At 36.1% G+C, this 22,491-nt stretch overlaps 1 protein-coding gene across 2 annotated transcripts in view; it reads left to right on the top strand.

Moving 5' to 3' along the window:
• The window catches only part of SERPINI1 (serpin family I member 1), a 69,645-nt gene that overhangs the window by 30,009 nt on the left and 17,145 nt on the right, over positions 1-22,491 (top strand). For both annotated transcript variants that reach the window (XM_082394158.1, XM_082394157.1), the window contains exons 2-6: positions 11,047-11,314; positions 12,732-12,962; positions 14,611-14,805; positions 16,297-16,501; positions 22,320-22,417. In XM_082394158.1, the coding sequence (XP_082250284.1) occupies positions 11,065-11,314; positions 12,732-12,962; positions 14,611-14,805; positions 16,297-16,501; positions 22,320-22,417 (979 nt within the window). In that variant the 5' untranslated portion in view covers positions 11,047-11,064. The remainder of the gene's footprint in view (positions 1-11,046; positions 11,315-12,731; positions 12,963-14,610; positions 14,806-16,296; positions 16,502-22,319; positions 22,418-22,491) is intronic.

The following is a 22,491-nucleotide window of genomic DNA, read 5'->3' as shown; positions in this document are numbered from 1 at the left end:
TAGGTTGGTGCACCAAATAACTTCTCTGGATATTTTACCTCATTTCTCAGCCTTTCAGGGTGTACTCAAGTGTTAGTGCATGACTGCAAGATGAGTCAGGCTACTACTCCCTCCACTGGCAAAATAATTGAGAAGCAACCTTACATCTGGGTATTTTTAGATTTTTAGGGACACATCCAACTTTTAAAAACTTTATTACACAAGCAACATTTTAATATTGAAAAATTAGAAAATCGAATATTTTTGAAGCTCTGAATAAAAAGCTGAATCTCTTTGAACAATGTAGGCCTCACACATGAAGGAAAACACCCCAAAGGCATCTCTTATGTCACCCTGTTCTCCTCTACATCCCTAGTAACTAGTTGTCAAGGACAAATATTTATTGTACGAGTGAATGAAATTCTGTATTCACATTTGAAGTTTTTGGCTTTATTTTAAACATCCGTAGTAGCTCATTAAATATCCTTTGTGTACAAGAAGATGTTCCGTATAAATGACTTCCCTTCCTCATTTATAAAATGAGGGGCTGGACAAGGTGTTTCCAGCAGAAACATACAATCTTGTAAACAGCTAAACCTTCAGGCCAGGGAAGAGAGCAAGCAGAGGCATTTCTTAAAACATTAATGGGTAAGCTAAAACCATTAATGTATGGCTTAGTTCCAAAATGGCCTTGGGCCATGCATGACCTTGATAGATGATGACTTTTTAACCTGTCTCTCTGAAACTTCACTGAATTTTGCCTAAGGGCTTGTGTGTCACTTGTTTAGCTTTCCCCGCAGTATATTCCAAAGGAAGTCATTCACTGGCCAGTACGAAGTCTCCCCCAGTTGTGCCAAGCAGAATCATTCATTACCGTTTAACGGAGAGCCCAAATCATAGTTCCAGGAGGGCTAAGGACCTGCCAGCTCACTGGTTCTTGCTGGCATTGACTTTGTTTTCCTCAGTAGTCACCAGCAGTAACCAAATGCCTTTGGAATTCCAAAAGGAGCCTCCTTATCAGTTGAGGTCTCTTAAAGAAAGAGAGTATGTTTTTAAAAAGAGACGCGTTTTGTGAGGTTCACGCTACTAATTTTCTGTTTTTGATTCAAACACTTGTATTATGGTCAGGAATCAATGTTATTGAAGACTAAATCTATTTAGCCTGCTTCTAGCTCTGTACTTCCAAATATGGTAACCACTAGCCACATGTGGCTGTTTAAATTAATTAAAATTTAATAAAAGTAAAATTCTTGTTCCTCAGTTGCATTAGTCACATTACAAAACCCAATAATTACTAGTGTCAAATGGCTACCTTATGGACAAGAACACATACGTAATATTTTTATCATCGCAGAGAGTTCTGTTGGACCACATTTTTCTAACTTTCCGAAGGATACAGAGTAATCAAGTATTTTGGATTTTAATTTTAGAAATTTCTTATGGCCTAAGGTAGGAAAAGTTTTGGCCAGAGATTTATTTATCCAGCATTTATTTATTGAGTCAAAACAATTTCCCAAGGGCTATTTTTGTTGTGAAATATTCTTGAAGGTTTATAGCCCCTATCTCCTACCAGGTAGATGATGTGGCCCAGGGAGGTTACTGGGAAAGCTCAAAAACTCCTTGGAAGCCTTCGGTGCTGCCAAAGAAAGGCAATCTTCTCAGTTACTGTTCATTTTCATTCCAATTAGCCTGAGGACTATATATTAATTATATTAATATATACCAAAGCACTTTATAAATTCTGCGAAGTTTTGGCACCATAGCTTTCTTTGGTTATTTCTGCACATTTCTAGGACTAGTTAGTCCCTAAATGAGCAGCCCGCCATAGACTCTTCCAGCCCTAATCTACCTCTTGGATGCATGCAAAATACTCAAGAGCTTTAAACCTATAGCAGAGCCAGCTCGCTGCTGGCTGCTATATGATCAGTAATTCCAAGCCACAGAATTCTACCAAATCACTTTGGGATACCACTAGTACAATACTAATTCAACCAATAATTAAGGAATATTCAGTGATTAAGAAAAGGCTAATATTGCATTTCTTTCCTATTCTGATTATTGGGGTATCCCATGAAAATAAACATTTTTTAAAAGAAAATTTTCTAACTTTGATTTAAAATATTAAAGGAAAATTATTTTTTAAAAGGTTATAGGCTTGATTTTAATACAAATATAAAATGAACAGATGTCAAAGATTTTATTTAGCTCATTAATTAGTGAGAGATCCAGTAAGATGTTACAAACAATTCACGAGAGACTCCAGAAAGCAGATGAATACGTAAGTCTGTCAGGAATACTGAAATATGTTTGCTTAATAGGTGCAAAACTGGTCAACATCCACAGGACAATAATCAGTTGCATCCCACCATCCAGGTACACCGTGCATTTTTATAGACATTTGCGTCACTATCAATTCTCTGCGATTTAGAGAATTGTAAAATTGTTCAAAGACTATGAAGGGCCCAAACCCATAGTCAGATAACTTGGAAGGGTATTTCTAGGTAATGTATAGTTTTTCATTGAAGATGCCCAGTAATCATCTTGGTCCATTTCCAAGCCTTTTATAATTGTTTTAGGGTAGAAATCTTTATAGCTTACTCTCTCCCTAGTTCTGCTCCTCGGATTTGCCTGGCCATTTTCTCCTTGTTTGAGAGATACTTGATGAGCTTTCTTTTTTGCTTGATTCAATAGAACAGGAAAAAGAACATAAAGATGTATCTTATTGAAAACTCTAAGTTAAGAGACTATTGAAAAGGGTCACAGTGGGCTGAATAGCTGAAGGGAGAAGCAAAAGAAAGAAAAAGATGAGAAGATTAAATCATTTACATCAAAATTTCATAGATGTTGCAATTACAGAATTAAACCTCTTTGTTTCTCTTATTTCCTTGTTTCTGACCTCTTGGCTTTCAGACACATCTCAATTTAATAACACCTTTTTTAGGACAAAGAACATTTTAAAAGGAAAAAAATGTACACTTCTTTTTAAAAATAGCACAATGGAATATATTTATTCATACCATAGCATATTATTCCCTTAATAATCAGAGTTTAAATCTAAGTCTTCTTATCATTCTTCTGAATTACATTGGGCCATCATTTATCATGCATATGACATTATACTTTTCATAATGTATTTTCTGATCAAAACTTTTTAGTGCTGTTGTGATTGAAAATGTAATCTTAAGGCATTTCAAAGAATAGTGATGTGTTCTCTACACTTCCATTTGATTCTTTGATTAATCCATCCCCATGTACGTATACAGCTAATTTTGAAAGTTAACAGCAAGCTTTTGACAGCTTAGCACCTGAACAATAGTCCTTCACAAAGCATGCATAGGTAATTCACCTTTTCTTGCTTTGAAAACACTACGATTTATCCTGAGAAATCTGGCAAATTCTTCTGCCTTTAATTGTACTGCTTGGGATCCAACAGACAGTTCTTTGTATATATCCCAAGGACAAAAGATTTATCTACTAATGCAAATTAACTCTTACATGTGTCTTCTGTTCTTGGGTGCTTTAGAAAAAATCTGGTTTTTGTTTTACAAGAAAATCAGTTGGTTCATTTCTCTAGTGATGAATGCTCACATCACTTACAGTAGGTTACATTCTCCTTTCTGTTCTTGTCCCTGTACGTGGTCCTCTTTCTTTTAAGTACTGCCATCATAGTATGGTCCTGATAATTCTAGGTCCAAGTTGAAGCAAAAAACTTAATTATGGGAGCCAGCATCAGTGGAAATAAGTCAGCTGAGAGAATAAGGATAGACAAATAGCCTAAAGTTCACACTTTTCCAGGCTATGACACTTATACAGGCAATGGGAACAGTCTCACAATTTGCCTCTCTGTCTGAGAGCCAGCTGGACATTGATTATAAGACTTACTCCAATTTCAGAAAAGGCAAAATTGGGGGTGGAGAGGAACACCGTGCATGTTACAGTTGAGGAAATTTGCTAAATTGTAGGTTGCTTAAATACATACTGTTTCACAAGGTAACAATTTTTTTTTTGTATGTGACAAGTTCTTTGAAAAATTTCCCAGCTTCATTGCTGCTGATCTAGGTTAACACTTTCTCTTAATAAATCAGGAAACACAGACCTGGAAACTTCAACTTGTTCCAAATTTCATCAAGTGAGCTACTACTAACCAAAATTAGAGTAGTGATTTCCAAACACTCAGTGCCTACCCATGAGGGAAAAAACAAAAACAAAAAACCTTCATGAATACAAATATATCCACTTTAAATGACGGTCTTATTTTCATGTTGAAACGTTCACTCTTTTATGTGATTGATGTGTTCAATCTTTCATGTGATCGATGTGTTCATTCTTTCATGTGATTGTAAGAGTCATTATTCTTGTTAATTTTTTTTGCCCCCATCCCAATATATTTACTTGGTAAAATAAAAATTTAGCAACCCTATATCGGTTCACTCAGTTAAAAAATTACTAGTCCTTTACATGCAAAAATCTGAGAATTAATAGGCCAGAGGGCTTCAAGACAGTGTTCATTAGGCATTTCTCCTTAGTTATTTCCCATGGCTCTTTCTTGCTGAAGAAAGGACCTTCTTCAGATATTCGTCTCACCTTCTAAAGAGCACCTCCCTTGTTTTCTCAACTCAAAATTATGAAACCGTTCTTTAAAAATTTCAAATAATTGGGTTATCTAAAAAGAAATGTTTCATATATGAATAATCAGCCTCTCTATAAATCAGACTAACTACTAAGGAAGTTAAAAAAAACTATCTTTTTTTATTGTTCTAGCTTTAGTTCTGTGATTCCTCATACCTCGATTACCAGAAGATTTAGTTCTCTGACCTGTTTCAATGAAGTGTTTTCTGAAGCAGGATACTCACATACACGTGCCCATAACCTACCTTACTACTGGCAATGGGAGGAGAATTGCAAGAATGAATGTGGTTTATTCACAGCTCAGCTGCCTTTGCCTTTTCTAGCACAACAGCACAGTCTACTACTAGTCTGGTACTGCAGCCACTTGCTTTTATGTAAAGGCATTTTATTCAGTAGCTTGAAAGTAATGAATCTACAAAGTAATGCTCCATGTGAGAGTAACGTATTTTAGAATGCGTTGATTATTATGATTAATGGTGGGGCCCTGGCATTTTGTAGATGAATGTTAATACAGTAACATTTGGGTATCACCTTTTGCAATTTTTCAAGGTGGTATACTTGTTTGTTAATGCATCCCATGTCCAGCCATTGCATTATGCCAACATTGGTGACAGTGCCACTTTGTCAGGCTGGAAAGACAGTCTCATACTCAATAAGGAAACACTTTATCAAGGGAATAAAAAATGGAAATGAGCTACTACCTGTGGGCTCAAATTAAATTAGCCTGGAGAATTTAGAAGCAGCAGCCCCTCTTGCAGTTCCTTCTAATGCAGTTGTGTGGGCCTTTATATCTCATGCTGTATTCATTCAACAAATATTTATTGGGCACCTAGTATGTGTAATGCATGACGTATCCTAAGATATAAACGATGAATGCAGGGGCTTCCCTGGTGGTGCAGTGGTTAAGAATCCACCTGCCAATGCAGGGACACGGGTTTGAGCCCTGGTCTGGGAAGATCCCACATGCAGTGGAGCAACTAAGCCTGTGCACCACAACTACTGAGCCTGTGCTCTAGAGCCCACGAGCCACAACTACTGAGCCCACATGCCACAACTACTGAGCCTGCACTCCTAGAGCCTGTGCTCCGAAACGAGAGAAGCCACCGCAATGAGAAGCCCGTGCACTGCAATGAAGAGTAGCCCCCGCTCACCACAACTAGAGAAAGCCCGTGCACAGCAACAAAGACCCAATGCAGGCCAAATAAAATAAATAAATTTAAAAGAAAAAAAGATGAATGCACTTCCATTTGTGCCTTCAAAAAGCTTAGGAGACGAGATGACACATGTACAGAATTATCTGTAATAGAAGGAAACAGTAGTACATGCTATTGGAAAGGTAGAGATAAAATATGCCAAGATTTCAAAAAAGGGGGAAATAGTTGTTTTAACTGAAGAACTAGGAGGGTATTCATAAAAGAAAAGGAAGTGGAGCAGATCCTTGAGGAGTGGTTAGGATTTGAACATATGGAACCAGGTTGAAGCAGTTCCAGAAGAAAAACTCCACAAGCCAGCAACAGGAGAGGGAAATTCTGGGATATGTATTGCAAAAGGGATTCTGGCTAGAACTGCAGGATCCAGGAAGGAGAGTAGTGGGTAGAAAGAAATGCTGGAACACAGTGCAGTGGGTTATGTTCAAGATTTGGGACTTTAGTCTCCAGGCATAAGGGCAAGCCTAAGGTTTTGTAAATATAAGAATATCTGTCCATAACAGCACATCAAGACAGTTCATCTGGAGGATATGCAAATGTTGGATTTCAGAGAATGGCTGAGAGTCATTGATGGAGTCCTTGGGAATGCAATGGCCATGGACGATGGCTAGGAGAAGTGTCAGGGATGCGGTATGGAATAAGGGTTGACATTCATTGAACATAAGGGAAAAAGAGATGGGGAAGAGTCAAAGACTTTGATGTTTTAAGGAAATAAAAAAGAGTGGGTGTGATTGATAAGACAAAGATTCTTATTTGAGCCACCTTGAATTTAAAGTGCTGGCAAGAGTAAAAGACTAGATATCGCAAGATCAATTTGCAATGCACATCGGAAATGAAGATAAAAATAAAGCCGGAGCTAAAATTTTACTTATTTGGGAATAGTATGAATAGGGATAATAGTTGAAGTACCTTTTTGTTTTGAGAGAAGTTCACCAGCAGGAGCAAGAAGAACATTACAGAGGAGAGCGCCAGGAATAGATCCATGGAGGATACCTGCACTTAGAAGATAGAAGGGGAAAAGAAAATCTTCCCCTCTCCTCTGAAAAAAACAAAACAAAAAAAACACTCATAAGGAGGAGTCTGGGGCAGCAGAGGTGAAGGGGGCCAGGGACAGGGGTGGTGTATATGGGATCAAAAAGGCTGGATCAGGGCTTCCCTGGTGGCACAGTGGTTGAGAGTCTGCCTGCCAATGCAGGGGACACGGGTTCGAGCCCTGGTCTGGGAGGATCCCACATGCCGCGGAGCGACTAGGCCCGTGAGCCACAACTACTGAGCCTGCGCGTCTGGAGCCTGTGCTCCGCAACAAGAGAGGCCGCGACAGTGAGAGGCCCGCGCACCGCGATGAAGAGTGGCCCCCGCTCGCCGCAACTAGAGAAAACCCTCGCACAGAAACGAAGACCCAACGCAGCCAAAATTAAATAAATAAATTTTAAAAAATAGCAAATAATAATAACTCTATTTAAAAATGGGCAAAGGACCTGAACAGACATTTAAAAAAAAAAAGGCTGGATCAGACCGGCAGAGGTCATTTTCCTTGCACATGGTAAATCTTGCCTTCGAAAGAAGGAAAGATCACTTAACCATAGATCAAATGTGTGTTTCCAGAGCAGAGTTCTTTAAATCTTTATTAAGGAGTTTCCCAGTATGACTCAGTGTCCACTCACTACCCTGGGAAGAGCCCTGTCTCACAAACATACGGGTGTTCTTTCCAGGAATCCTCTAGAAGCTTGAAGAGACATGAGTGGTTTTGACATCTCTTTCCCCCAGTAAGGCAATGTTGCAGAGCTGTGGGTCCATCAAACACTTCTTCTTTCTGCATTGGACCATCTGCTGTAGACCAGGGGTTCCTAACCCGAGGCCAGCAAATATCCTGGCCAGTGAATATAATGTTCTGTTCCACATGTGTGCATTTCTTGAGGAGATGATTTACCCTTCACCTGATTCTTGAAAGTATCTCTTTTCTTAAAAAGATAAGAACCACTGTAATGGATCATGCCCTGCTGCACAATGATGTAAGTTCCCTAAAGACAAGAGCCTGTCCTTATAAATTTTGGGATCTTCATGATACCTCTATCAGTCTTGGCTGAGTGAATGGGTAATGGTGCTACATTCCATGGGCCAACAGGAATCATAAAATACTCATTTTGACTCTATAGCCTCTTGCTTGACTTAGCAAGTATACAAACCTAGGAAACATTTTTTTTAATGATAATGTCCTTTATTAGGATAACCTGTAGCTTAAAATGAGTGCTTCAGACACACACACTATCTCCTTTATTTCTTTAATAATTGTGCAGAGTAGGGATTGGTATCTTCATTTCATGAATGGCGCCAAGACTGAAAGAATGCACATGACTTGTCACAGGTCATACATCATATGCCAGCTATTATTATTATCTCATGGTACATACATAAATAAAAACGCCTACAAACACAATAGACTTGGCCTTACTTTCTGAGATGCTTATTGGTTGGCAATAGGTTTTTGTTTTATATGAATAAAATCTTTTTATTAGCTTAAAATGTAATCCTCATGTTAAATGCAGCGGTTTCGCAATAGTTGTGTTATTGAATGACAGATACTACTATCATACAGTGAGTTTAATTTCTTGGTCTTGTACTAGATAACATTAAATGAAAGCAATGGGTCTTTGCTTGGTAGAGTGAAGATGGCACGTCAGATAGCAGTATAGTGTCATGATGAAGATCAGGGGCTTGGATTTCAGAGTCTCCTAAACACTATTATTACATCTTAAGTATTAAATACTGGATATATTTTAAGTTCTCTTTCAACTTAGACGAGCACGTGCTCTATTTCTTCCCTCTGAAACTAGGAAGAGAGAGAAAACTCATCTCTTCACTTCACTTTCCCTGGAGAGGACAGAGGAAGAGAGAATGTCACAGCAGCCTCCCATCAGTGGCCTAAGCCAGCGGACCAGCAGGGCAGCTGTGCTGTGGCATCTGGCTTCTGTCCCGATGCTGCCTGCACTGCCGGCTCCGTTCTGCAGCCACGTACTTACCTCCCACCAGGAGCCATTCTCGGCCTCCTCACAGCGTGGGTTGTGAGAGTTCATATTTACATATAGGCTGAGCTTTACCTTCCTAAACAAGCAAGAATTATTTAAACCTTAATACAAAAGTGGGGGGCAGGATACAGGGGGACTTGGAACTTCTCAGACAAAAAACTGATACCTGAAACTGAACCCGAAAATGTGAAGGACTTGCAAAGTGATCAGGCCAACTCCTCTGAAATTGGAATCAGAAATATTATAGGCCTGATTGGGACATTCTGACTCAAAAACCTGTAGGAAACACGCTGCTCTTAGGTTAAACATGTGTGCACTCTGTTAACTGAGTAGTGGGGACTGTTAATGCTTCATACTAACAAAATACAATTTTCCAAATGTGTTTGCTCAATATCACTTTACCTGTTGTTGTTGGGTTCTTTTTGAATTTTTGAATTTTTTTTTATACAGCAGTTCTTATTAGTTATCCATTTTATACATATTAGTGTATACATGTCAATCCCAGTCTCCCAATTCATCCCACCTCCCCCCACCCCAGCCACTTTCCTCCCTTGGTGTCCATACGTTTGTTCTCTATATCTGTGTCTCTATTTCTGCCCTGCAAACTGGTTCATCTGTACCATTTTTCTAGGTTCCACATATATGCGTTAATATACGATATTTGTTTTTCTCTTTCTGACTTCACTCTGTAAGACAGTCTCTAGATCCATCCACATCTCTACAAATGACCCTATTTCGTTCCTTTTTATGGCTGAGTAATAGTCCATTGTATATATGTACCACATCTTCTTTATCCATTCGTCTGTCGATGGACACTTAGGTTGCTTCCATGACCTGGCTATTGTAAATAGTGCTGCAATGAACATTAGGGTGCCTGTGTCTTTCTGAATTATGGTTTTCTCTGGGTATATGCCCAGTAGTGGGATTGCTGGGTCATATGGTAATTCTATTTTTAGTTTTTTAAGGAACCTCTGTACTGTTCTCCATAGTGGCTGTATCAATTTACATTCCCACCAACAGTGCAAGAGGGTTCCCTTTTCTCCACACCCTCTCCAGCATTTGTTGTTTGTAGATTTTCTGCTGATGCCCGTTTACCTGTTGTTTTAATGATGGTTTTTTTTTTTTTTAAAGATCAAGAACAAGGAAGCTACTTAACTGTTTGAATTGGCAGTTTACCTTTCAGATGCCTAGAGTGACAAAGTGTGAGAATACGAGGAAAGAGGGAATCCTGTCCCCAGTGTGTGCCAGTCAGACTGTTTGTGGGGAGACAGAGCGTGTGGAATGCTGGTGTGCCAAAAGGCAGGAATATTATTCTGAGATATCTGGGCACTGACACTGCTTTCTCTTCCCAAGAGAAAACGGTTCAAGTACCAGATGAGCTTGATATTTAGAAACAGTCATTTAAATAAAATCACTGGAGTATTGGTGTAAGCTGAAATGGTCACATAAGTCTAAGAATGAAAGGACATTGTTGTAAGAGGGAGGCGTCTCCCTGCGCAGAGATGGTCACTGAGGGCAGCAGCCTGCTAGGGAACAAATAAATAAGGAAAACCACACAAGGATGTGCCGAATCTGCTTTTTCTCTGGGTTACCACTTCCTGTGGGTTCTGCAGCCTGGGATGAATAAACTGGGGATCCTGGCAGGCGTGTGTATGATCTCTCCCCACTAGTTGGTAACCCAGTTGCATGGTACATTAATTTTATAAATTGTAGTAAATGGGTAAAGGGGCATTTTCAAATGCCTAACTTCACTAATTCTTCTTAAACCCTGTGAATACCTTTTGGTTTTCATTTTAATTGTCCTGTACCTGTGTAGTTTAGTGTATGCTAGAGTGAATTGTTTCAAAGTCATGACTGAAATATGCATGATGAGGCTATGAAAATTGATAAATTAGCCTCACCAAACATTGTTGAATATATATCTATATATACTCAGCCCCATGAAGGTGAGACCAGGGCTATCTTGTTCTTGGGAGTATCCTCAGGACTTAGCAGTGTTATTCGCTCATTTGACTATTAATTGACTTAATAGGATCTTCCAACAAATCCTTTAATGGGCTTTTTGTTATAGAGACAGTAACACTGCATATGTTTAAAAACTTTTGGTTTACTTACAACTTTGCCATGAAATTATTATTTTTTTTACCTTTCACTCCATTTCTCTGAGGTAATTAATAATTAATATGTAAAATATTGTTCTCCAGGCTTGAAACTATTCCAACATGGCTTTCCTTGGACTCTTCTCTTTGCTGGTTCTGCAAAGTTTGGCGTTAGGGACCACTTTCACTGATGAAACCATTGCTGAGTTGTCAGTGAATATGTATAACCATCTTCGAGCCACTGGAGAAGATGAAAATATTCTCTTCTCTCCACTGAGTGTCACCCTTGCAATGGGAATGATGGAACTTGGGGCCCAAGGGTCTACCCTGAAAGAAATCCGTCATTCAATGGGATATGATAGCCTGAAAAATGGTAAGTGTGCTTAGATTTAATTTCTCAAGATGGTTTGACATTAACATTCAACTCAGTTATGTTGCCTTATACCTGAGGCAGCAGTATTTACAAAGAGTAAGAAAGAGGTCTCACTGAGGTGATATGGGTAAGAGAACCATTAGGAAACCCAAGAAAGTTCTTAGTTCCTAGCTGTATCCCTGGCTGAGTTAATGTAAGGAAATTGTATCTTTTATTATCATTGTTTAAATAAACCTCACTGTGATAAACAAAAGCAGACATGGTTCTTGCTCTGTTGGAGTTTCCAGTTTAGAGGGAGAGGCATATATTAATCAATTATCACATAAATAAATGAGAAATAATAACTGTGATGAGTGCTATAAAAAAACCATTATTCTCTAAGAATAGCAGAAATTTTTACTTAAAATCAACAGTACCTTCATTATTTAAATGGCATCCAAGAATTTTTTTTAATAAATTTATTTATTTTATTTATTTACTTTTGGCTGCGTTGGGTCTTTGTTGCTGCATTTAGGCTTTCTCTAGTTGTGGCGAGCGGGGGCTACTCTTCGTTGTGGTGCACGGGCTTCTCATTGTGGTGGCTTCTCTTGTTGCGGAGCACGGGCTCTAGGCGTGCAGGCTTCAGTAGGTGTGGCACATGGGCTCAGTAGTTGTGGCTCGCAGGCTCTAGAGTGCAGGCTCAGTAGTTGTGGCGCATGGGCTTAGTTGCTCTGCAGCATGTGGGATCTTCCTGGACCAGGGGTCAAATCTGTGTCCCCTGCATTGGCAGGCGGATTCTTAACCACTGCGCCACCAGGGAAGTCCCAAGAGTTTTTTTTTTGAATGTTGTATTATCATGAAAAATTTTTGTACTGGAGAAAATTTCTAGCCAAAATGTATTTTGTAATCACTTTTCAATGATGTATAATTTCTATTTTAATGTTTCTAATATACATGTGAATTAACTCATTAAAAAGTTGAGAACCAAAACAATTTCAATTGGATTTTCTAGTTGTAAGGTTAAAAAAAAGTCTATTTAAAGGAATATTTTGATTTTTAAACTAGAAAATTAAACTTGATAACAGAAACAGATTATTTCTGATCATCATAAAATAAGACTCATTTAATTAAAGTAACCTAAGTACTTTGAAAGAAAACAATCCAAGTATCTCTACTTTATAGATTTTACCAAGAAAGTCAATTAAAATGAAAGTAATATCAGTTGATAATACTAAACTGCAAAAAGTTAATTTGAACATCTAGAAACAACACAAATATTGGAACCTCCTTAGCATGTCAGTGTGGGGAATAAGCCAGTGCTTTTCCTTTGGGCCTCTGTTCTATTAATCCCCCTTGCTGTGTTTTCATGCTCCTCCACTCTCCAGGATCTTTCACTGTGTTTGTTCCACTAATAAACTTATCTTTTGTCATTTTGCAGGTGAAGAATTTTCTTTCTTGAAGCATCTTTCTCACATGGTGACTGCTGAAGAGAGTCAGTATGTGATGAAAATTGCCAATTCCCTCTTTGTGCAAAATGGATTTCATATCAATGATGAGTTTTTGCAAATGATAAAAAAGTACTTTAACGCAGAAGTCAATCATGTGGACTTCGGTCAAAATGTAGCTGTGGCCAACCATATCAATAAGTGGGTGGAGAATAATACAAATAGTAAGTCATTTGGTTCCTTTCTTTCTCTAATAGCTTAGTTTTAACTCTCTTTTACTTCTGAAGTTATTTGTCCCCTTGTTCCTTTTACATTTTGAATGTTAGATTGCATTTCGTTGAGTATCTACTAATTATTTTGTATAGATTACAGCCTATTTTAGAAGCGTTGTTTATGAATAAACATTTGAGAAAGAAGTTAATTCTTTTGGTATGTATAGAATATTGGCACTGATAAATTAATATGAAATCTGTGCTCTCCAGTTGGTGAGTTTCATCTGAATAGTAGTCTTAACTACTGTATGGAATTTTGCTTGAGCTGACCATTTAATAAGTTAGATACTAGTGAGAATCACAGTTGCTGGCTCTCTTAACAATATGATTAAAATAGAGTAAGAGAGTTTAAAGATATTTGTTGGCTTTTAAACCACAGAACTTGATTGCTAATCAAAAAATTTGTACAGGATTCCTTTAAAAAAAAGAGCAGCCCATTTTAAGCCCAAATAAATGGAGAGGAATTAGAAAAGGATGCATTTATTTCAAATCTTAATTCTAAATCATATTTTTAAAATGTATTTAAGCTCTCCAAATGTTTCATATTTTACCATTTTATTTTCCGATTTTACCAACAAAATAATTGAAATTAGCATAAAAAAATGAGACCAAATTGAAAGTAGATTACTATGGCTGCTCATTAAATTAATTAATTCATGTTGTCAAAACTCCCAAAATAATGTTAATCTAATACATTTTATGCTGGAACAACAACAACAAAAGACCCTCATCCCATACCCTTTGTCCTATATTCCCCAAAATGCTGAGGCACCTTCTTAAGTACCTAAAGAAGTGCTATGACTAATAAAATGAGAGAATACAGAGTGAATGTTGGTCCTATCTTTTCTAACTATGAGATTAAAATGTAAGATAAAAGAAACATGGTTATTTTTTAACATTCAAAGAATAAATTAAGAATAATAATTCAGCTTCATTAGATTGGATTATTGAAAGCTGTTTATTTCCAAATTCTTCTTAAACAATTTCAGCCATTAATAAAGTCCCAATGTCTTTCAAAATGGATTTAGAAAGGAACATTATAAGTGATTAAAAAATAAGGTATCATTAGTTAAATTGGCTTTTACTCATCTGTTTTCACCTAATCAAAAGCAGTTCTTATATCTGATAGATATCCAATGTACATGGGGGAAAGGTTTGAACTGGATGACATTTTAATCATGTACATTGTTCAAGAATAAACTTAGAAATATTTGTTGAATGCTTACTCTGTGTTGAGTTTTACATGCATCATTGCAACCAGAAAGTAGTAAAGCCTGAGATTCTGTTGTATGTGGTTCTATAGTTTGTGCAAATGTCAAGATGCTACTAGTTAGTGTTATTTTAGGTGGTGTGGGTATTTTAGATGCCCTTAGTCTGTAAGTATATGTGTGTGTGTGTGTGTGTGTGTGTGTGTGTGTGTGTGTGTGTGTGTAACATTTTTTCCTTTGAAAGTTAGATACTTTTAATTTTTATTGTAAATTTTATAATGATATAAAGTTCATCTCAAGCACTCTATTGGATGGTAGTTCGATAATCTTTTGGTTTCCTTTCACCTTCAAATTTAATATGAATTTTCATCCATTCATTTTTTCCTGAATAGGTCTGTTGAAAGATTTGGTATCCCCAAGGGATTTTGACGCTGTCACTCATCTGGCCCTCATCAATGCTGTCTATTTCAAAGGGAATTGGAAGTCACAATTTAGACCTGAAAATACCAGAACTTTTTCCTTCACTAAAGATGATGAAAGTGAAGTCCAAATTCCGATGATGTATCAACAAGGAGAATTTTATTATGGTAAGACATTTTGGCTTTTATTTCTCTCTTCTCGCAGTATATCAACAAATTTCTAAGAAAAAACATGAAATATTCGTTACTCAGATTTCTCAACAGTCTGGTTTGGGCTACAATTCAATTTTCTTGGCCCCATTTTCAAAGGCCTCTAATTAGATCCTCAGTGAATGTTATATGTTTTGATAGTTTTCCAATATGTTTCTTAATTTATAAAGTTGATTACACCTACAGAGTGGCTTTATTCATGTGAAACTATCTGACCTTGTGTAAGGATGTTCTGAGTTACTCCAGAAAGTCATTCGCTTTGGGGTGGTTTTCAGGGAACCGTATGTCCCACCCAGCTCTTGATTTGAACACCTCATCACTTCTTGAATTATAAGCATTCCTTTAAAATTTTGCTTTCAGACTTGTTTACATATGGTCAGGCATAATTATTCATTCATAGTTTCACTTACTGAGAGTATATAATTTGTGATACAAGTCAGCATCCTTGGCATTATTTTCAGGGATATTTCATTGGCCTTTTCAGAAGTTTAGGGTGCTAATCCTTTCTCCATACCATACTGAACTGTAATTATTTATTGTCATAAGCAGAAATGTAATTGCAAGCTATGTATATGTTAGAACTAATATTTTATTCTATTTAAAGGTACACAGTAAAATTAAAATATGATAATCACGGTTACTCAAATTAACAGTCAAAATAAGAAAGGGAAATACCTATTTATTTGAGAACCAAAATGTTTAATGTGACATCTAAAGGACCTAGATCAGTTAAATGAAAATATTCAGAACAAAAGCATTACATTTGTTTTGAAAATGGGGGAAATTTTAAAGTAGTGGCAGGACCATTTGTTTTAAAGACTTTTTTTTTTTTTTTTTTTTTTTTTAATGAAAGCCTGGTCAATTTAGCTAAGTTCATAGAACACAAAGCCAATTACCTAATTTACCTAATTATCTAACTTGGAGATTTTAATCACCACAAATGCTCTAGATAACTACTGCCAAATGAAGTAGATTTCATTTTGGCTGTGCTACCTTGGCCTCAAAACTTTTAGCTGTGGTAATAATAGAGTACCAGGTATGATGTGGTCAGTTTTTCCCTTCTTAGAAATCAGGTGGATATTGGTAAATGTGATTTACATCCGACTTGGATCCAGGGCTTTATTTTTCTAATCATGACTTTTCATTTTTTTAATGATATCCTTAAAATATATTCATTTGAGATATCTCATTTAAAAATAAAAAGTAAGTCTAGAGAACATGCTATGACAAATGTGAAACAATTCTGGGGATCCTAAAATAAAATAAATTCTGTAGGGCTGAGGATTCACTTGAATTTCAGGGCTTACTTTAAAATAAACCCTCTTCTTCTCAGATGCCTGAATTTTTTATATTCTATACACTATTTTGGAAGAAAGTTATAACAAATGTAAACATTTTATTATTTAAGCCTTGAAAGGGGCCTTTTATCACCTTTCTGTCCTTTTTCAGGGGAATTTAGTGATGGCTCCAATGAAGCTGGTGGTATCTACCAAGTCCTGGAAATACCCTATGAGGGGGATGAGATAAGTATGATGCTGGTCTTGTCCAGACAGGAAGTTCCACTGGCCACTCTGGAGCCATTGGTCAAAGCACAGCTGATTGAAGAATGGGCAAACTCTGTGAAGAAGCAAAAAGTGGAAGTGTACCTCCCCAGGTGAGAGGTTCCTGTGTGACTCCCTCTGATAGCATGGAGGGAGGGTATCAATGAAGGTTCTGACGCAGAGAAACTCTTGCCACTGCTTTTGAATTTTGTCTTGTGTTGCTGTCTTCTTCCTCCTCTTCTTTCTCTTCCGTCTTTTAAAAAGTATTCTTTCATACTCATTCAGTCCTGCCCAGAGACACAGGCTGACTCATTGATCATTCTATACTACTTATCAAGACCTAGTTTCAGATATGAGTCAATATTCTTAGCTTCATTTTAGAAGATTTTTCAATAGATGGTCTCTGAATATCATTTGCATCTACAGTCTTCTGTATTTCATTAATATTTAAATGGATAATAGCTGGAGAAAAAATAATCTTCTACTTTGTTGGAAGAAGTGCGAGCAAGTCATGGGCTAGGTGCCAAGATGCAACCATAAATAAGCAGGAAGAAGCTTAAAATTCTCCCTGTGGCTGAAAGAATAAAATCCATGCAGGGCCTTGATGTCCTGACTACCATCCACTTCCTCGACCCTATCTCTGGCCACTCACCACGTTCAGTTTTTGTAGTAGGTACCATCCCTGTGCTTGTAGTTATGCCACAGACACCATATGCTCTTTTATGCCTCAGGGTCTTTATGTATGTTTTTGCATTGGCCTAAAATGCCCTCCTCACATACCTTTGCCAGATATTATTTACTTAGCCTTCAGGGTACGGGTCTGGCACCAGTTCTTCTAGGAAGCCTTCCATGAACCACGTGATGGAGCAGGTGACCCTCACTTTGCCTCACTTATGCACCTCCCTGTTATGACAGTACATTTACATTACCACCCCACAACAGAATTACCTTTTTGGTAGGTCTTGCTTTCCTTCTGTAAATTCTTCTAGGGTAAAGTCAGTTCTCTCTCCTATCCTAGCGATACAGTGTGTTTGCAAAATCAAACCCAACCGAAGATATTATTTCTGCCCTTGAATACCTTAAAACTTAATAGGGGAGCTAGACCAGCAAACCAAACAACAAATTTATAAACATAGTGTATAAATTCTAGGCTAGAAAACAAAACACGCAAACAGCCAATAAACATGTGCGTGTGTGTGTATGTGGAAGTAGAGTTCCAATATTCATTCCATGTAAGAAAATTACACAAATATGATTAATTAGTATGAATATTGAAGGATAAATAAGATATTAGTATTAAAATTGAATTACTAAAACCTCATTGACTCATTTATATTTATTCTAATTTTAGGAAGTGTCATTTAAAATTACATCTTATATGAATGCTTATTTTTCCAAAAACTTAGCTGTTGTTTGCTACATTATGTTAATGAAGGAGAGCTATTTGGAACTGTAGACATTTTTGGCTAGAAATATGCATATATTGATGCATTATGTTAATGTTGTAGTTCATAATATATAGGCATATATAATATATAGCCATATACTTCTCAGTCTACATATAAAAATTAAGGTAATCATAATCCAAGTGTTTTTTTCTTTTTAGCTAAGATATTTAGCTTGCATAACTTTCCATGACAATACATTTATGTAGAAAGATTTCACTGTAAGTCTATTCTCAAGGAGAGGTAGCCAATGAATATCTAACATACATAACCAGGGTTTTTTTTTTCATACATGATAATTGACATCTACATATTTAATATATGAACAATATATCTTAACTCTAAAAGAACAATTTACTTTTAAATATTAATAATTAAATGTAAATAACTAATTCAGATTTAAACCTTCATCTGGTGACCTTTTATCATTAATTTTGTATTTTTCCCTTGCATTTTTATATGCAATTCTTTTTGATAATATGAGAAATTCAGTAGAGAGTTAATGCTTCTCTTATTAAATTCTATGAATTGACTGCAGCATCTCCAAATGCCTTAATTCTGTAGGGATGCAAAGTTATTTAAGAGTATTTTAAAAGAATTCTAAAGGAATGTTTATTAAGTATCACATACTGTAATTCAACTACATTCACTAGAAAATGTGGCCTTCAGGTCCTGTCCACTGAGAAATTGAATGCGGCAGCAGAAGAAAATTAAATTTTCATTTTCTAAGAGATACTCTTCAATTATGAAAGAGTTTAGCTTGCTTGCTCATATTAATGCCTGTTACTAAACTAGGCATGGTTAATTACCATGTATCCATTTCTCCAGGAGTTCCATGAATTCTCCTTCTGCATGGCTAATGCATAGAGTGGGAGGCTAAGTAGCTAGATAAGATAAATTTGGTGTCCCTTTTTTAGAGATTGACTGTTTCCAAATACCAATGTGTTGGTAATAATCAACGGGAACTATCCACCCCTCCATTTTACAGCATTACGACCCACCAAATGTTCAGTGAAGGAAGTGATTTATGTGACTCAGTTTTAGCAAAGGTAAAAGTTTTCTAACAGTTGTACTCCAGCTTTACTCAAGTGTCTGTCTTAAAGGGTTTGTATAGTTTTTTCACATGGAGACATTACTCTAAAAATGCAACTTTGCATTTCTGAGTTTGACCACATTCTTGTCCTGCTTCACAGGTACTTTTACTTTCTATTATACCAGATTTTATACAAGTTGCTTTAAAATACTTTCCCTTAAGAGGCATAGGGTACTTGGGGGGGGGAGGGGTAGGGGGGAGAGGCAAAATTACTTTTGTATTAATATTTTTTCCCCTGAACAATAAATCCTACGGGAATCAGATGCTGAATTGAAATTGTATTTTATCCAAAATACAAGAATCTATTCAGAAGAGGGTAAGGTTGCTATCTCTATGTGATATCACCAAATCCAGTGAAATACCACAAGGTTTATGCACAGTCGTACATCTCTAAGATTTAAATGAGATTGACAAATATTCTCCCAATTTATCCATGGTAGAAAAAATAGTTTGGCTAATATGTAAAAATATATATTATTTATATATATATATAATATATGTAAAATATCTAAAAAGCACTTTAGAATGATGCCTGCCATAAAGTAAGCATCATATAATTATTATCTAATATTACTATTATTGTTTATTTTTAAGTCCTAGTATTTATCTTTTATTAATCAATCTTTTTATATACTTTTCTCTAAGTAGGATTTTTTTAAACTTGGTTCTAATGAAATTACCCTCTTCACTGTATATTCTTACTTTTCAGTCTTACTGATACAGCTTAGGTATAAAAAGATCTTTCTGTTGATAAAATCAAAATGAAATCTCCAATACCTGGAATGCAGATGTACCTGGCTGTAGTATCTTTCCACTGTTACCTTTGTAGTCTCAGGTTTGTCATTTGTGATCAGAGTACTAGAAATCAAAGGATAAGTATTCTCTATTTTGTAACCAGAAACCATCCTGCTATTTTGAAGAGACTGTCTACTAATAAAGCACTTCAGTTTCATGTCTGTTAAAGAAAACCAGTGCATAAGCCATCTGATTTTATTTTTTATGAGTGCTTTTATTAGGTTTTTCTTCAAAGAATTTGATTAATTCTTACACATTTTTGTAAATCTCCTTATGTGTAATATATATTTGTTCTTTTCTAACACTTGCTCCACACCGTCCCTGCTCAGTCTCCGATGCTTCTGCCCTCCACATACCTCTTTAATTTATTCAGATAGAAAATTGCAAATACAAGATTACATCAAATGCCTTTACAAAAACAGCCATGCCTTTTGGTTTTAAAGAAGTAGCATTGTGGCTTTTTATTTTTAAAATCAGTGGGTGAAATGTAAAATCTTCCTGTAGTTTGTTTGTTTTTAAATAAGCCATTGTTGGAATTATAGTGATTAAGGGTGGGAGGACTTCCCAGTCAGAAAGATCTCAGTTCATATCTTTATTCTGCCACCTACTAGCTGTGTGATTAGGGAAGTTGTTTAGCTTTACTGAACTTCAGTTTGTTCTTCTGTGGAATAGAGGTAACAATACCTGTTTCATAGGATTGTGTGAGATTATCACAGGGATGATTAAATGAGATACTAGACGTAAAAGGATTTGCATAGTGCCTGGGACATAGTAAACACTCAGTATATGGGAGATGATAATGATTATTTATATTAATATTAGTCTATATAAAGAGGAAAGAGAGAGTATATGGATAATAGCTATTTTTTAATAGTTTGATAAGGAACAAAGACAAGGAATGGATAAGTGGAAATTGTTTACATCTTGTCTTCAACTTTAAACACTCTCGTGGACACGTAGATTTTATTTCACTTCACCCTACGTATTTGATCTTATGCCAGATACTACAAATATTAAAATGAAAAAAACACTAGATCTGACAAATTTACAGTTAAAGTAGCAGAGATTAGTATACCTATTTAATCAAATTACTCCACCACTACGAAAATGCAAATATTCAACACCTTAACATCGATAATAATGTGAATGTTACACATAACTGCAATATGGTAAGTACTATTAACATATCTGCCCTTTACTGCATGCCTCCTACAAGCCAGCATCATCCTAAGATGTTTAGAAAACTTATTTAATGCCCTCAACAATACTGTGAAGTAGGCATTATTATTGCCATTTTCCATGTGCCAAAACCAAGGTTCAAAAATTAGGGAACTTGGCCAAATTCAGTCTAGCTAAAATATCATCCTCACCAAAACAGCCTAAAAAGTGTGAAACAAACCAAGCTGCTTTTAAGAAGTAAAAAGAATCCCTACTGACATCTTCCTTCACTTTCCTATTTTAGGTGGGTCAGGATATATATAATACTACCTGGATCCATATCCCAACTCCTCCACTTACTAGCTGTATGAACTTGGTCAAGTTATTCCGTCTCTCTGCCGCTCAGTTTCTTCAAATATTAACTGAAGATAATAATACCTACCTCAAACAGCTGTAGTGATATTTAAATTAATCTGTTTTTGTTAAATTAATCTGTTTTATAATGTTGGAACAGTTCCTATTATATAGTAAGCTACATATGTGACCAATAAACAAACAAATAACAAAGCACACAGAGAAAACTAAGAATTCATTCAAGTCATTGAATATATTCTCCAATGTATTTCCCTACTCATCCCCCTTTTCTACTTTCACAGTCAATATCTGCTTTTTGTGGGAAACAAAATAAACAATGTTAAGTGCAAGTTAAAGTGTAGGATATAGATAAAATTTAGTACTTAGTCTAATATGTTTGTTATACCTTTACTCATCTGTTGGTTTTCCCCTGATTATTCTTCTTGGTGTCTGAGTCTTGTTTATAGCAATCATTCTCTTTTCATTCTTCTTAAAACCAGACATCAGAAATGATGCTAAAGTAATGTTTAGTGACTATTACAGACTTAGCTTTTTTAAGGACACAGCCCATTGCCTAAAAACTTATATTTATGATCTGTATTGATTAGGAGGCAACATCTTTTAAAAAGGAAATACTTAGTTCTAACCAGTTGTTTTTCACTTTTTATAAAAAAGTAATAAAAGCCTTTGCTTTTAAAAACTGCACTTGTTAATACAGCCATGCTCGGTCCATATCTTTCACTGGAAAGATGGGTGATACAATTCATTGGTTTGATACAATCTCATTGGGAGAGATTGCATATTAAGACCAATCTGGCTTTCTACTTAATAATTTAATACTGTTCTGTTCTGTTATTCTTTTCGATGCTCCCTTTTTTTACAATAACAATCAAATACTACTTATAGTCAAAATCCAGTTTTAGTATAATTTACCCTCTATAAAACAGACTTTTAAAAATCAACATATGTAATATTTTATTCCTGTCCCAGGTAGCAGGATGCTGTAACTAAACACTTTTTAAAGGCTGTAACTAAATACTTTTAAAATGCTGTAACTAAATACTTTTTCCCCTCTGTGTTCTCCAGGTTTACAGTGGAACAGGAAATTGATTTAAAACATGTTTTGGAGGCTCTTGGAATAACTGAAGTTTTCATCAAAAATGCAAATTTGACAGCCTTGTCTGGTAGGAAATAAACACCAATTTTAAAAAAATATTATTCCATAAAGTTTTTTTAAAATGATGGTGGTGAATCCTCT

The sequence above is a fragment of the Balaenoptera borealis genome (assembly GCF_965194805.1).
Source record: "Balaenoptera borealis genome assembly, chromosome: 5".
Lineage (NCBI taxonomy): Eukaryota > Metazoa > Chordata > Mammalia > Artiodactyla > Balaenopteridae > Balaenoptera > Balaenoptera borealis.
This window is presented reverse-complemented; position numbering and strand designations above follow the sequence as displayed.